At 47.4% G+C, this 15,302-nt stretch overlaps 1 protein-coding gene across 4 annotated transcripts in view; it reads left to right on the top strand.

Annotated features, from left to right (window-relative positions):
- NADK (NAD kinase) overlaps positions 1-14,795 on the top strand; it is a 64,534-nt gene extending 49,739 nt beyond the window's left edge. For all 4 annotated transcript variants that reach the window (XM_077250101.1, XM_077250104.1, XM_077250103.1 and 1 more), the window contains 6 exons: positions 839-941; positions 1,249-1,400; positions 3,102-3,201; positions 3,964-4,121; positions 10,890-10,972; positions 14,217-14,795. In XM_077250101.1, coding sequence (XP_077106216.1) covers positions 839-941; positions 1,249-1,400; positions 3,102-3,201; positions 3,964-4,121; positions 10,890-10,972; positions 14,217-14,367 — 747 coding nt within the window. In that variant the 3' untranslated portion in view covers positions 14,368-14,795. The remainder of the gene's footprint in view (positions 1-838; positions 942-1,248; positions 1,401-3,101; positions 3,202-3,963; positions 4,122-10,889; positions 10,973-14,216) is intronic.
- The last annotated feature ends 507 nt before the right edge of the window (positions 14,796-15,302 follow it).

Consider the following 15,302-nt stretch of genomic DNA (forward strand, 5'->3'; position numbering starts at 1 on the left):
ATTCTGACAACTATGAATATTGACTTTTGTGTATGTCTGAAAACAGCGCCACTCATGCATATGGGCTGAGTCTGGTACTGCAGCTCAGCATCCAGTAAATGATTGCATGTTCTCTACACATTTCTGAGTTTAAAAAGAATACTTGCCAAAAGGGTCAGCATGGCCAATATGTGAGTATAGCACACATATAGAAGTAAATCATAATAATAAATAGCCAGCTAAATAAACAGGACTAACTAAGTACGGACTAGTCGCTAATCAAGACACAAAAGAGAACATGTGGCTGAAAAAGCCACCAAAAGACGACCAAATGCAGTCCATATATGTATAAAAGTGTAAATACTTTATTTATATATAGTAAGGACAAACAGTCAACAGGTGAGGGAAAAGCATGCAATATAAATATCCAAAAATTGACAACGGTAAAACATGCACGGTGTGCACACATACAGGGACCCACTAATTACTGATACAAGATAATAGCCCATAGCAACATAGCAAAAATAGAGGGAGGTGCCCAAGAAAATTCAAGGAAACTCACTAGATAAATGCGCTCTGATGAAACAGAGCAGCCTTACAATTAAGTAAAGAAAAAGCATATACATTGACAACTATACCTATATAGTGAGCGGCACCAGATTAGGGGTTCCTGGATGTGTGCACACACCCCAACGCACGTTTCGGATCTTATCCTTCCTCAGGGGGCATGAGGAATATGTACACTTTTATACATATATGGACTGCATTTGGTCGTCTTTTGGTGGCTTTTTCAGCCACATGTTCTCTTTTACATTTCTGAGTTTACAGTTTCTTTGTTGTTTTTTTTACCTTTTTATAGGACAGTGTCCCGCCTGTCATGGCTTTCCACTTGGGATCACTGGGGTTCCTCACCCCCTTTAGTTTTGACAACTTCCAGACCCAAGTCAATCAGGTCATTGAAGGTAAGAACAGCGGCTGGGGTCACGTCGCGCTCCGCGTTTGTAGCGACGCTCTTGCACAAGCACCAGAGGATTAAGAGAAGCCTCAGTAACCTGAGCAGATCCCGTTAAGTGCTGGTTAGCAGACTGCAAATGAATGAAAACCTCATGAGAGTTTACATGTCCTACGCCAAGTGACGGCCCTGTAGCAGGGGATCTTCGCCAGACGGGTTTTATCACACCCGTGTAGGATCATATTTACTGATGGTTACAATTCCATCAGCTTTTCTATTGTTACATGGGAATCTAACATGTGGACTTGTCCTCGTAGGTAATGCGGCACTTGTCCTGCGCAGCAGACTAAAAGTGAAGGTGCATAAAGAACACAAAGAGAAGAAGACTGTGATTCAGAACGGTGTGGAGGAGAACGGGCTCATCGTCGGCCCGCAGGAGAAGGAGCACGGCAAACAAACAAAGTATCAGGTGCACTGCTTTTGTGTTAAGGCTACTTTCACACTAGCGTTAACTGCATTACGTCTCAAAACGTCTTTTTTCAGAAAAAACGCATCCAGCAAAAGTTTTTGCTGGATGCGTTTTTTCCCCATAGACTTGTATTGGCGACGTATTGCGACGGATTGGCATACGTCGTGTCCGTTTTACGACGGATGCGTCGAAATTTGGCCACACGTCGTCGGCAAAAAACGTTGCTTGTAACGTTTTTTGTCTCCGCCTAAAAAACGCATCCTGCGGCATACGTCGTTGGCTACAATGGAAGCCTATGAGCGACGGATGCGTCGGGACACGTCGTACGACGCAATGCAGCGCTGCAATACGTTTTTTTACACTGAGCATGCTCAGAAGCAGGATTTTGTTGCCAATTGGCCAGACACCCCCAAATCTATATAAACCTGGCCTGGGCCTTCAACCCCACATATGCCAGCAAGACCCAGAGAGAAGACTGCCAGCCACAAGACCCCAGCCAGCCACGTATTTAAGTGCCACGTATATAAGTGCCACGTATATAAGTGCCACGTATATAAGTGCCACGTATATAAGTGCCACGTATATAAGTGCCACGTATATAAGTGCCACGTATATAAGTGCCACGTATATAAGTGCCACGTATATAAGTGCCACGTATATCAGTGCCACGTATATCAGTGCCACGTATATCAGTGCCACGTATATCAGTGCCACGTGTTTAAGTGCCACGTACTATAAATACTATAACTACGTGGTTATACGTGGCACTTATATACGTGGCACTGAAATACGTGGCACTGAAATACGTGGCACTGAAATACGTGGCACTTATATACGTGGCACTGAAATACGTGGCACTGAAATACGTGGCACTGAAATACGTGGCACTGAAATACGTGGCACTGAAATACGTGGCACTGAAATACGTGGCACTTAAATACGTGGCACTGAAATACGTGGCACTGAAATACGTGGCACTATGACTGTCAGAAAATGTTCATTAAACGGTTAGGGGTGAGGTTAGGGGTAGGGTTAGGGTTTGGATCCCTTTATCATCATCCATAGTTCATTAATCGGATGTATCCAGAGTCGCCTCCGTCTCCGTTGCTGCAGAAGCATCCTCCGTTTTTCCGCTGCCGCCTCCTTCTCCCGCACTATGATATCCAGGCGATTCGTCTCAAAGATAATGTCGGTAACCAAACTAGCAATGCTCACAAGAACACCTTCCATCGCTGCCACAAAACTAAAACCCTCAAAGATGGGCTGTAAAAACAGTAACTATATAGTTTTCCATATTTTCCAGTAGCCAATCAAATGTGGGAGCCTCCCATTTTAAAAACGGATCAGTCGTAAAAACGGATGGTAAAAACGGATGCAACGTATGCAACGCATCCAGTATTTTCGACGGAAACGTTTAACGGATTTGCGACGGATCCGTCGAAATGCTGTATGCGTTGCATACGTTTTTCACTTTTTTTGACGCATCCGTTTTTTCGGTAAAAAACGGATTTGCGACGTAATGCAGTTAACGCTAGTGTGAAACTAGCCTAAGTCGTAGAAAACATAGGGGAACAACAAGTTCTCCTTAACAAAAAACCTGCCAACAGATACATTTTTTATGTAATCTGACAGCGGCGTAATGTTGCTTCTTTTTTTGTTCTTTCGTTAGATGTTAAACTTGTCTTCCTTAATGAACCGTAGGTCCTGAATGAAGTGGTGGTGGACAGAGGCCCCTCATCTTATCTGTCCAACGTAGACGTCTTCCTGGATGGGCATCTCATCACCACAGTTCAGGGAGATGGTAAGAATTGTAAATGTGCACTTCTAAGGCCGGTGTCGCATTAGCGTTTCGGTGCGCTGCGTATGATCATCTTGCGTACATATCTGTAACATGGTGTACGCAGGGACATGAGGATGCGTATCCATGCGTCGTTTCGCGGTGTCCGGCGAACGCAACATGTTGCCTTTTTTGAGGCATCAAATATTGTTCAATCATGTGGATGAGTGCATCAAAAAAATGCATTACTGTCTATGGGAACGCATTGATATGCAAGGACATGCGTACTTTAAACTGCGCATGTCCAGGAAATCATGTCTTCACCTCCACCATGCGCATAAACAAGGCAAACGCATTCACACGCAGCAGTTGTTTTTAGCGTCATGCGTAAGATGATGCGGAGGCGTAAGTTTGCGCGTGCAGATGATACACTGCAGGCAGATACACTAGTGTGAACCTAGCCTAAGGAAGGCTTTATCCTTGTGCCGGCCGCCCCCCGACCTCGCAGTGAAGGTGCTTGTATGCGCTCCTAGCTGAGGCCTTGCACTATTCACCGTACCGGTCCGGACATGCTTTACACTTTAGTGGTCTGAGGTCTCCAGATGTAAAGCTGCAATAGTGCGGAGTACAGGTGTAGATGGTGCGGCTCGTACATGTCAGACACCCCACTTGCTCCATGTGTACAGTGATGGCCGCTGTTCATTCTGATGTCAGGTTCAGCCTTTGACATTTGTAAATCTTTGTGGTGCGCAGATCATTTACAGTATTCAACTCCTCTATTTTCAGGAGTCATCGTGTCCACCCCGACCGGCAGTACGGCGTACGCAGCGGCAGCCGGAGCCTCCATGATTCATCCGAACGTACCAGCCATTATGATCACCCCCATCTGTCCCCATTCTCTATCCTTCCGACCAATAGTGGTCCCTGCCGGGGTGGAGTTAAAGGTAGGTTCCCCCACTATGGGCACGGTAACGCATCTTTCCCCCATGAGTGGTGACCACGTTCTGATCTGCTGTTGGTTGCAATATATTTTTCTTGGTATTAATCACACGGACTATTGCTCCAGTAATGCCCAGACTGGTTCCAGCTGAAAGACTCCAGTTTGGGGCGGAGGCGTAATCCAGTAAGAATTCATCTTGGAGAATTGCCATAGGCAGCAGTGACTTAATTTTTATCACTTTTTTTTTTTTTTTTATGTCCACTCTGTAAAACAATAACAGAAAAATCATTAATTAATAAAAAAATAAAATAAAAATAGGAAACTCCGATTCAGTTCACATTTAAAGGCATTTCTCACCTTCTGTGTTCAGGAGCGTGCCGCTCCTGTGCCCCCCAGCTTCCTGCTTACCGGAGGATGGTGCGCTACTGAAGAGTGACTGTTCGGACCAGCAGTGGCGCGCTCGCATTACATATGCAGTCTCCAGTGCTGCCAGCAAGGGCAGCTTTACCTCTGCGGTATAGGGGACTGCAGCGGGCATCAGAGCGAATTTTGCAAGCCTAGGTAATTTGCCGCTGTGAGACTATAGAGGTGGCCGGTAACCTAGACGACTAGCTGTACACCGTAGATTTAAAAGGCACTCTGGTTTTGTAAACAGGATTAAAAAAATAAATTGCCAAGTTGATTTTTTTTTTTTGTTCTGTTTTGCTAAAAAAAAAAAAATTTTCTCTGGCCGTGTACTTAATTCTTTGGGATAATTTTTTCCTTTCTTTTGAAAAGAACGAATTTATACTAATTTTCTTATTTCTCCTACGCCTCATTGGGGGACACAGACCGTGGGTGTTATGCTGCTTGCCACTAGGAGGACACTAAGTGATACAAAGAAAGTTAGCTCCTCCCCTGCAGTATACACCCTCCTGCTGGCCCTCAGCTAACCAGTTCTTGCTTAGTGTCTGTAGGAGGCACTTGGGTCTGTTTTCAGACCCCAACTTTCTTATTTTAATTTTAATTTTTATTTTTCTGTAAATTTTTATTTTTTATTCAACGGAGTGAAGGGGGCGACGGATCCTTTTTTATGGGACCCGCTCTCCCCCGAACCAGCAACAGGCGAGCACGGCGAGTATACCTCCCCGTCCCTCTCCTGCGACGTTGGAGCACGCCAATTTTGGGGCGACGGTTCCCTCCTTGGTTCCGATCTCCCTTCCCCCCCTGCAAAACGGCGAGCACATAGAGCCTGGCTCTAATGTTCCTCTCCGGGGCCCGACAGACAAGGCCCACATTATATGGCGTTTGCACACTTCCATCTGGAAGAAGAATTCTCTCCATTCACCAAGGTGCATGGATTGAGAGCGTACACTCACTGTGTCAAGGGGACCTGCGCATCTGGAGGCTGTGAGTACATACTCCCCCCCCCCCCCTCCTCCTCCCTTTCCTCCACGCTCCGGAGCTCTTCAGGAGGATGTTCTGGCGGCATGAGGTACGGTCCGGGTCCCTGGGGAGAGGCGTCGCCAGCAGGGGTCAGCGGCGGTTAGCGGCGCTCCATCGCGGCCGACACCGCGCATCGCCGGGCAGGCCCTCAAAATTTAGTCCCCGGCTTTCCAGCCGGACTAGGCCGCAGTGATTAGATCCGCCCACGGCCGTAACTCCGCCCCCTATATCGGCGCTTCTCGTCTGGGACGAGAGGCGCCCTGCAGATCTCGGGGGCCATGCTTCCTCACGCTGCCTGCCTGGAAGATGCGGTCCTGGGGGTGTCACTGGCCGGTACGCCAGCGGCAATCATTCGGCGCGTGGCCCGCCGACGCGCTCCACCGGCAGGCTCCATAAATTTAGTCCCCGGCTTTTGCAGCCGGACTAGGCCGCAGTGAAATCCCTTTCAGGAGCGGAGGTGCTTTCATGGTCCCGATGGGCTGAACTTCGTGGATGTACAGAAGCCCCTCTCCATGGTCCGGGCAGCCTCCACCACTGTGAAAGCGGACAAGGAGGCGGACGGTTCCTCTCCACCTCCCTAACAAAGGGATGATGGATTGAGGTTTATCTCTCTACCCCTGCACCGTCCACGCTGCAATACCCGACATCCGCGGCGGCTCCATGCCGGGACGCGCACCGTTGGTAAGTGGATCCTGCCAGCAATGGGCTTCTGCAGCGGGATATTGACAGGCAGTCTCAGACTTCCCTGTGGCCACCTCCCTGAGGTAACGCTCCAGCCGGCTAACAAATTTAGCTCCCGGCTTCGGCCGATGTGTAGTCCGCACCTCCAGAAGCGCACTGTGTCGCCTCAAGGCGGCTTAGCCTTTTTTCCCGGCGCTTAGCGCCTGACGCGGAAGCGCTCAATTTTCTCGAGCAACGGGTGACCACCCCTAACTCTTACGCTGACGCCGGCTGCAGAAATTTACGCCCCGGCTGGGGCCTATCATGGAAGTTTCGAGGCTCCGACCACATCGTGCCTGTAGCTCCGCCCCCTAAATTGGCGCTTCTCGCTCGCTGCGAGATTTTACCTAAACCCGCATGACCAGTATTCCCGGTCTTAAAGTCACACGACCAGTATTCTCTGGTCTTAAAGGCACGTGACCAGTATTCCCTGGTCTTAAAGGCACGTGACCAGTATTTCCTGGTCTTAAAGGCTCGTGACCAGTATTCCCTGGTCTTAAGGGTACGTGACCAGTATCCCCTGGTCTTAAGGGTACGTGACCAGTATCCCCTGGTCTTAAAGGCACGTGACCAGTATTCCCTGGTCTTAAAGGCACGTGACCAGTATTCCCTGGTCTTAAAGGCGCGTGACCAGTATTCCCTGGTCTTAAAGGCACGTGACCAGTATTCCCTGGTCTTAAAGGCGCGTGACCAGTATTCCCTGGTCTTAAGGGCGCGTGACCAGAATTCCCGGGTTTTAAAGGCACACATCCAGTTTTCCCTGGTCTTAAAGGCACGCGACCAGTATTCCCTGGTCTTAATGGCGCACTACCAGTATTCCCTGGTCTTAAAGGCGCACGACCAGCATTCTCTGGTCTTAAAGCCACACGACCAGTAATCCCTGGTCTTAAAGGCACACGACCAGTATTCCCTGGTCTTAAAGGCACACGACCAGTATTCCCTGGTCTTAAAGGCACACGACCAGTTTTCCCTGGTCTTAAAGGCACACGACCAGTTTTCCCTGGTCTTAAAGGCACACGACCAGTTTTCCCTGGTCTTAAAGGCACACGACCAGTTTTCCCTGGTCTTAAAGGCACACGACCAGTTTTCCCTGGTCTTAACGGCACACGACCAGTATTCCCTGGTCTTGAGGGCACCATGACCAATCCGAAACTGGTCATAGATGAGGAGCCCTCTGCCGCCGATCCCAGTTTATCCCAGTGTAACTAGTTCCCTCAGCCTATACTCCCTCGTAGAGCTTTTGCCATCCAGTCCGGATATGCGATTCACTGGACAGAAGCCTCTACGCGGGACGCTATGCCTGGTCTGATTTTTAAGGGCGACAGGCACTTTAAAGGGCGCCGGTCTCCCCACACCATCAACAGACGGGCACTCGAAGGCCCAGGCCTAACGCCAGACAGCCTGTCCTGTCCACCCGGAGACCTGTACTCTGTGGATGTACAGAGGCATCCGCTTTTTCGGGCGTCTGAGCACCCCTCTCTGCATCACCACTATTTAACAGAAGATGCAAGTAGGCGAATTTCCCTCTCCACTTCCTTGTTAAGAGGATGGTGGATCGAGGCTCCTAATTTTTAACTCTGCAATGACCTGATGGAAGCAGCGGCGCATTCTGCCACTCGGCAGATTAACCGGGTACAATCTCCTATGGGTTACCTACCAGTATCCCTGCCCGATATGTCCTCAATTAAAAATGCCACGATCTGTCAAATAGCATCCAGCCTTTTAACCTCCCTATCCGCCGCATGGATGCTAGAGCAACGGTCTCCTGCTTAGAGCCCTTAACTACTTTGATTCACACCAGTATCCCTTTCCTGAAGACAGTTCAGCTGGTCAATCATATTCTTGAGCGGGGGACTAACGAACAATCGTACGTTTCCGCAGCCCCGAACAACAGTGAAAGGGTTGTCCAGGACAGTCTAGATCTAAGGGATCTTGGTTACTAAAAGGTGGAACGATAAGTAGGACCGATTCCGGACCTCAAACTTCTAACAATCTTTTCACAAGGTTCTTCGTCTTCTTCGAATGGAGTCTCATCCGCTCAGCCATTACTTCAACAAAAAAGGTGCAGTTTCGGGCATCCATCGACATTCGGGATGCCTAACCTCTTCAAAAATTCCTTTGCTTTTCCATTCGTGAATAGCATTTAAGTCACGACATTGTTCTTCGGCCTTGCTACCGCATCCAGGGTGTTCGCAAGGGTCATGGTGGCTGTCATCTTGCACCTAGAGGCGTGGTCGTCCTATCCTGTTTGACCGACTGTTTACCCACCCTTGCAGGACTACGCTAAGTCGTCTATATCTCTTGCGATACCCTCTCACCTGGGCTGGTGGCTAGACTTAGACAACTTCTCATTTCCAGCCCAGCAGATATCCTTTTTGAGGATGATCCAATATTCTTCCAGAAGGGTGGTAAATCTCCCTCCGGACAAGGTCATGGTTTTTCAACAGGGAGCTCGCGCTCTTGCTCACTCATCCCCTCATTTCATTCGATTTGCTGGGAGGGTTCAAAAAAAAAAAAAAACGGAGACGACAATGGAAACAGTTTCCTTTGCTCCGTTAGTTTTCAGCAAGTCAAGCAGCCTTTCAGACGATAGTCTCGGAGTTCCTTCTTCATCCGGAGTTTTTTCTCCCGGTTCCATGGTTACTAGTAACTTCCAATGCCAGTCCTCTTCTCCCGATCATTGCTCTGGAGATCTCAAGGGTAGTCCTATAGTAGGTCCACTCCTTATGGCGGGTCAACCCATCCGAATTCAATTGGACAACGCCACGGCTGTGTCATACGTCAATCATTTAGCGAGTACCCACGTTCAAGCACCATGGCCAAAGTACCTCACATGGGCCGAGATCTATCACTCGGTGATATTGGCAGTTCATATCCCAGAAGTAGAACTCTGGGCTGCGAACATATTTAGTCGTCAGGGTTTCATCTCAAGTGAGTGGGAACTTCACCGGAAGTATTCCATCAGACCCGCCTTCACTGGAGCTCTACAGTTGTAGCTCGGATAGCGTCCTGACTATCGCCGGCGTACTGGAGTTGGTTGTTCGGCCTCGAGATCCAGGAGCCTTCGCACTGCATGCTCCGGTTATTCCGTGGTACCAGTTTCCACTTCCGAAAGCTTTTCAGAAGCAGAAAGGGCCCCAGTGATCCTCGTAAATCCGTACTGACCACGTCAGTTCGCTTGCGGAGCTGGTAGCTTTCTGTATTTCTGCAACAAAACTGCAAGTAGGGACCACCTCGCAGGATGTTTTTCACATGTAATTCTTCCCTATTGCATACCGTTAGATCATTGCGATCTATTCTATTAGGGAAGGTTGTCCTTTTCTCTCGGCTATATCCTCATCCTGACGAGTCTTCGGTGCTAACGGGTCTTTTCAGACTTTTTTCTCTTATTTCCTTCAAGGCAAGGTTGTCCTCAAGCCTTCCCTGTCCCTAGTTACCAAGGTGGTATTGTATTACTACTGTCATGAGGGCATAGTTTCTCCCTCATCTCTTTTGGCACCACTCCACAAAATGGAATGAGGTCCCCATATTCCGGACAGAGCAAGTGCTCTGACTAGGCATGTCTTGAGGACGGCGTCCTTCCGAAGGTTGGACACTGTATCTTGGGTTTCCTACCGGTAAGAGGAAGGTTTCCTGACTTTTACAGGAAGGGTTTGGCCGTCTCCATCGGCCATTTAGCCTGGTGTATTCTTTCAACATCCAGTAGTCCTTCCGTGTTAGATGACAGCCTATCTCCCCGTCTATCGTGGGTTCCAGGCACCAGGCGTCAACAAGACACGCCTGCATGTTTGCGGATTTGTCCAGTCCGCATGCATTCTTGAAGCATTATAATTCCCAGACTTCCACAGATGTGACTCTGGGCAGGCGGACTCTGCAGGCCGCGGTGGCGCACTTGTAAGTAGCGGTTACACAGAGCCTGATCTGATGTTGTCCCCACCCAGGGACTGCTTTGGTACGTCCCACGGTCTGTGTCCCCCAATGAGGCGTAGGAGAAAAGGAGATTTTTGTTTACTTACCGTAAAATCTTTTTCTCCGAGCCAATCATTGGGGGACACAGCTCCCACCCTAGTATTGGCTTATGCTTGTTTTTACAATCCGATATGCTATACTCTCATATATAATATGACATGCTGTAAGCTAATATGTTGTTACTGATCTCCTACTGCTTTTTGCACCGAACTGGTTAGCTGAGGGCCAGCAGGAGGGTGTATACTGCAGGGGAGGAGCTAACTTTCTTTGTATCACTTAGTGTCCTCCTAGTGGCAAGCAGCATAACACCCATGGTCTGTGTCCCCCAATGATTGGCTCGGAGAAAAAGATTTTACGGTAAGTAAACAAAAATCTCCTTTTTGCAAATTTTTTTTGCATTGGGGTCACATTAATTACATGTTGTAGGATATGACATTGGTCAGACCCACAGCATTGGGACCATCATTGCACCGAGAATGCACCACACGCCATTGTATTGGATCCGCTTGGTATTGTATTGGCTTGGTCGCTGTCACAAAACCACAGTTTTGGAATTTGTGGAAACTGCACTGGGGGAAAGGCGATGTGAAAGCCACCGAACACATCTGTGTATCCAGAATTCAATAAAACCGTAAAAATGGCTGTTGTTGTTTTCCAGATCATGCTCTCGCCTGATGCACGGAACACGGCCTGGGTCTCCTTTGATGGGAGGAAGAGGCAGGAGGTCTGCCACGGAGACAGGTGAGTGATGGCGGCATGGATGATGAGGCTTAATTCAGACGATTTGTACTGTCCCTTTGCAAATTTGTGTAACCAAAATATAGGTCCACAATAAATCGCACTTCAAATCAAACTATAATCCCAAAAGAGAACGGAAGCAGAAAGCGAACAAATAACTGAAGATTGAAAAAATTTCTTTATTGAGCGTATCACACTCCTGATGCATTACATTGAATGTGAAACAAACTGTCAGCAGATCAAGGCATAATAAATACATATATTACCTGGTGATGAGGTACAACAAACCCCAAGGCGCATTTCGTGTTGGCTTTTTCGGGGGGGATTTGTAGGGGATGAAAGGGGCTCCTTAAATAGTATGGACCATGCCCCTTGTGATTGAAGACCGAATGCGGTCAAATGTTTCTTCCGGTAGCCGTGCCAAGACCCGAAAGCCACTTAGACGGTGTTAGTCACACTAAAGCTGTGCGATCATCTTAATTGTCTGTTGCCATATTATATATCGGGGAGATTTATGTGTACATAGAGAGAGACTACTTGTGATTGACCACACAGTCACGAGCAGAAAATCCGTTTTATTGAGGAAATAGCACATCTTTATATAGATTGTCACTTCTCATATTGATCATTGGTAAACCCTTCTAATTTCTCCTCCCTCAGGAAGGGTTTAATCCGTATTCATTAGCTTTTATGATTCTGTTTTTTTCCTAAGCATTACTTCATTCTTTAATCGCAAAAGTGGACACGCTATCATATCAAAGTCCACATAATTGTTCTAGAACTGCTGACGTGTATGATTTCTAGCACGTAGGCGCATAATCAGTCTCTTCGATTCATACGAGTCCATTTTGAACTCATTTTGTATATCTTCAATTAATTGCATATCCTTAACATTCCCCCCGGAGGAGAAATGCAAATCAAAACCCTATTCTCGTCGAGCCTATCGATCTGTCATGGGGATAATAGATTCAAATCCAGATGCTACCTCATTTCTGGTTTTGAATTCATCAGGTTCTAACTGTGGGAACCCTAGGCATCCATGTAGACATGAGGGTCAGAAGAACCTTGTAGTTCCCTGTTCATCTTTTGTGGTAGTTTGTCATCCCGGAGTACTTGATCCCAGCTGGGCAGATCAAATATATGGAAGGGCATAAGGGCATTGTCCTCTCCAGGGCGTGCATAGTCTGGGCATAATTTTCAGGTCACCACATAGCCAGCACACATCTGGTAAATGGTAATCCTGGCCCACCAACATAGTTGTTATATGGGCTTCCTGCCTGGACCTGGAGGACATGATTATAATAGTCAGATGGTAAATTGTCTACATACACTCCAGGAGCATCGCGTTCAATAACAGGTGTAATTCCCCGGATAGGGGGTGATCCCATGGCCAGTTGGTTCCTTATTTTGGTAAGGTGGGATACAGCCTGGCATCTTTGTGAGTCCCCTGGGTGGTGGTTCATGTGTAGTGATGGGGCCCATATGAATCCCTCCTCCTCTATCCTTGGGTCTATTGGGAAGGGTACCGTGCCTAAATGAAGTCGGGCAGTGGAATAGGCTATGCACGAGGAGCGATTCCATTGCTGACACTGTATCAGTGGATGCGTGTCCACCACCACCAAGAGCCGGCCTGCCCTCGAAAGCCCACACCGCAGCAGCACAGCACACTCGTCGACGAAGGTCAGTGTAGCAGCAAGCCCGAGCAGTGAATGGGCGGTATGAGATGGAAATGTGTCCATGATGACCACGCCAGCCCACAGAGGTACATGCTATAGATTAAAAGGCTACCGCCAGATTATCGCATAGCCTGCATTCAGTATATCGAGAGCAATCAGTCACTGCAGGTAAGCATGCAATAAAAAGAAGAAATATGTGGTGACAATAATGATAATGTACCCCTGGTGATGTGACACTCATTGACACTTCTCCTTGTTGTAGATTTGATATTAATACACTCAATAAAGAAAATATCAATCTTCAGTTATTTGTTCGCTTTCTGCTTCCGTTATTTTGTGATTACCCTTTGCAAATTTGCCTGACTGAGGCCTAAACAATGTGTTTGTTTTTTTTTTTTTTTTTTTTTTTAAAGCATCCATCAGGCTGGTGGAAAATCCTTTATTTCAGCAGTATGCAGTAATTGGTGATGAGCGAACGCACTCGGATTACATGTTATCCGAGCATCTTGAGAGTGCTCTAATACTATGTTCGAGTCCTTGCTGCTGTAGGTGTCGCAGCTGATAGACAGCCGCCACACATGCAGGTATTGCCTGCTTGTTAGACAGTCCCCACATGTGTTGCACCTGTCTAACAAACAGGCAATCGCTGCATGTTGCGGCTGTGTAACAGCTGCGACACCTACAGCAGCAAGGACTCGAACATAGTATTAGAGCACTCTCAAGATGCTCGGATAACATGTAATCCGAGCACATTCATTCATCACTAGTAGTAATATAACCAGTACCATCTATTGGCGCTGTACATAACCTAACATAAAATCCTAATTCTTGGCAGCAGATTGTCCTGTGTAAACAGGTGATGAGCTGCCGATTTGTTCTGTGCCGATAGAATGACTAATCTTATTAATAAGGGGTTTTCCAGGCTTGCCCTAAATTTCTGCAGTCACTCCAACATTGCAGATCCTGACAATGTACATTGCAACACAATACAAGTGAATAAGGGTCACATCACATCACATGAGTACGGCGACGCGGTAGCCTATAAAAATAAATGCATCTGCTTGGATTTTTTTTTTTTTGCAATTTGCTTGTTGCAGTCTGACCCCATTCACTTATATAGTGCAACGAGGTAGCGGCATATAGCGATCTCTGGCCACAACCTGGTCAGTCGACATGTAGCCCTACCCTTACCTTCATTTGTAAGGGTGATCACGTGCCAATTAGATTCTCATCCACTCCTCTCAATGTTCAGGATTCTCCTAACTGTGCTCGATCTGGCAATTAATGGGAATCCTGACAGTGTGTGCAATGCACGCTGTTAAGATTTGCCAAACTGCAGTCACAGAGGGAGACTGCAGAAATGTAGCCGCTCAGAAAACCCCTTGAATGTTTGTCTGGGCAATGAATGATCGTCTGCCTACCCAGACAGGCCAGTTGGATAACCGCATGGCTGGTGCTGCGTAATCCCGGCATAAGTCTACGCTGCATATTACGCCAGATTATTATATCCACCGTCTCTTGCAGATACTCCAGTGCTAATCTAACCAGCCCCGTGTCTCTTGTCGTTCCAGTATTAGCATCACTACCTCTTGTTACCCGGTCCCTTCCATCTGTTTCCGAGACCCGGTGAACGACTGGTTCGACAGCCTGGCCGAGTGTTTACATTGGAACGTCCGCAAGAAACAAAACCATTTCACGGGTGACGAGGAGGAGGAGTACTAGCAATGGCCGGACCTCACAGACTTAGCACCTTCTTTTTTTTTTTTTTTTTTACCAATGAAAGGGATCTTTCCTTCTAACTCAAGTCCCGGTCACAGACTGTAACAGACCAAATCAGAAAAAAAAGTGCTTCTTCAAGCCACCAGCTGCGAAGTACTGGTCAGATCCGACAACCAGCTTCCCTTATTTATCTAATCTAGCGTTCTCTCTCTAAGCTTTTAAGAAAGTTTATATTTGTGTTTCTTATTAATGAAACTTAATACAATAAATGAGATAACCACTTGCTTCTGGCGTGGCCCCCGCGGTATTGTCCCACATCACAATACACTGGGGGCCGCTCCTTCACCATGTGGTTATGTAGAGTTGTTTACATTTTATAATTAATTGTCCCATACCAGAAAATGCTATAAAATATATATTTGTTCTTACAACTTCGGAGCCCATTTTTGTCTAATCTGTGATTTAAATGTTGTACATATACCAAAAATATGTCCTCCGTTCTGTGAAGGGATTGTGCGGCCTCAATGAGCGGCAGGTATCATTTAGTGATGAGTGACTGTGCTCGGATAAGGTGTTATCTGAGCATGCTCCGGTGCTAACAGTGTATTTGGCATGCTCAAATTATGTTTGAGTACCCGTGGCTGCATGTCTCGTGACTTTTCGACAGCTGCAACACATGCCGGGTTTTGCCTAACAAACGGACTCTCTGCATGTGTTGTGGCTGTCGAACAGCCATGAGATATGCAGCCACGAGGACTAGAACATGGCATTCAAGCACGACGAAGACTCTATCCGAGCATGCTCGTGTGCTAATACCTTATCCGAGCACATTCTCTCATCACTAATCATTGTGACAGGTGCACAATGCCTACTGATCATGCACATCATGGGCACAGCTTACCGGCAGCGGGCAACCTCCTTAATCCTGTTTCCACGTT

This window comes from Ranitomeya variabilis, chromosome 4 (genome assembly GCF_051348905.1).
Source record: "Ranitomeya variabilis isolate aRanVar5 chromosome 4, aRanVar5.hap1, whole genome shotgun sequence".
NCBI classification, from domain to species: Eukaryota; Metazoa; Chordata; class Amphibia; order Anura; family Dendrobatidae; genus Ranitomeya; species Ranitomeya variabilis.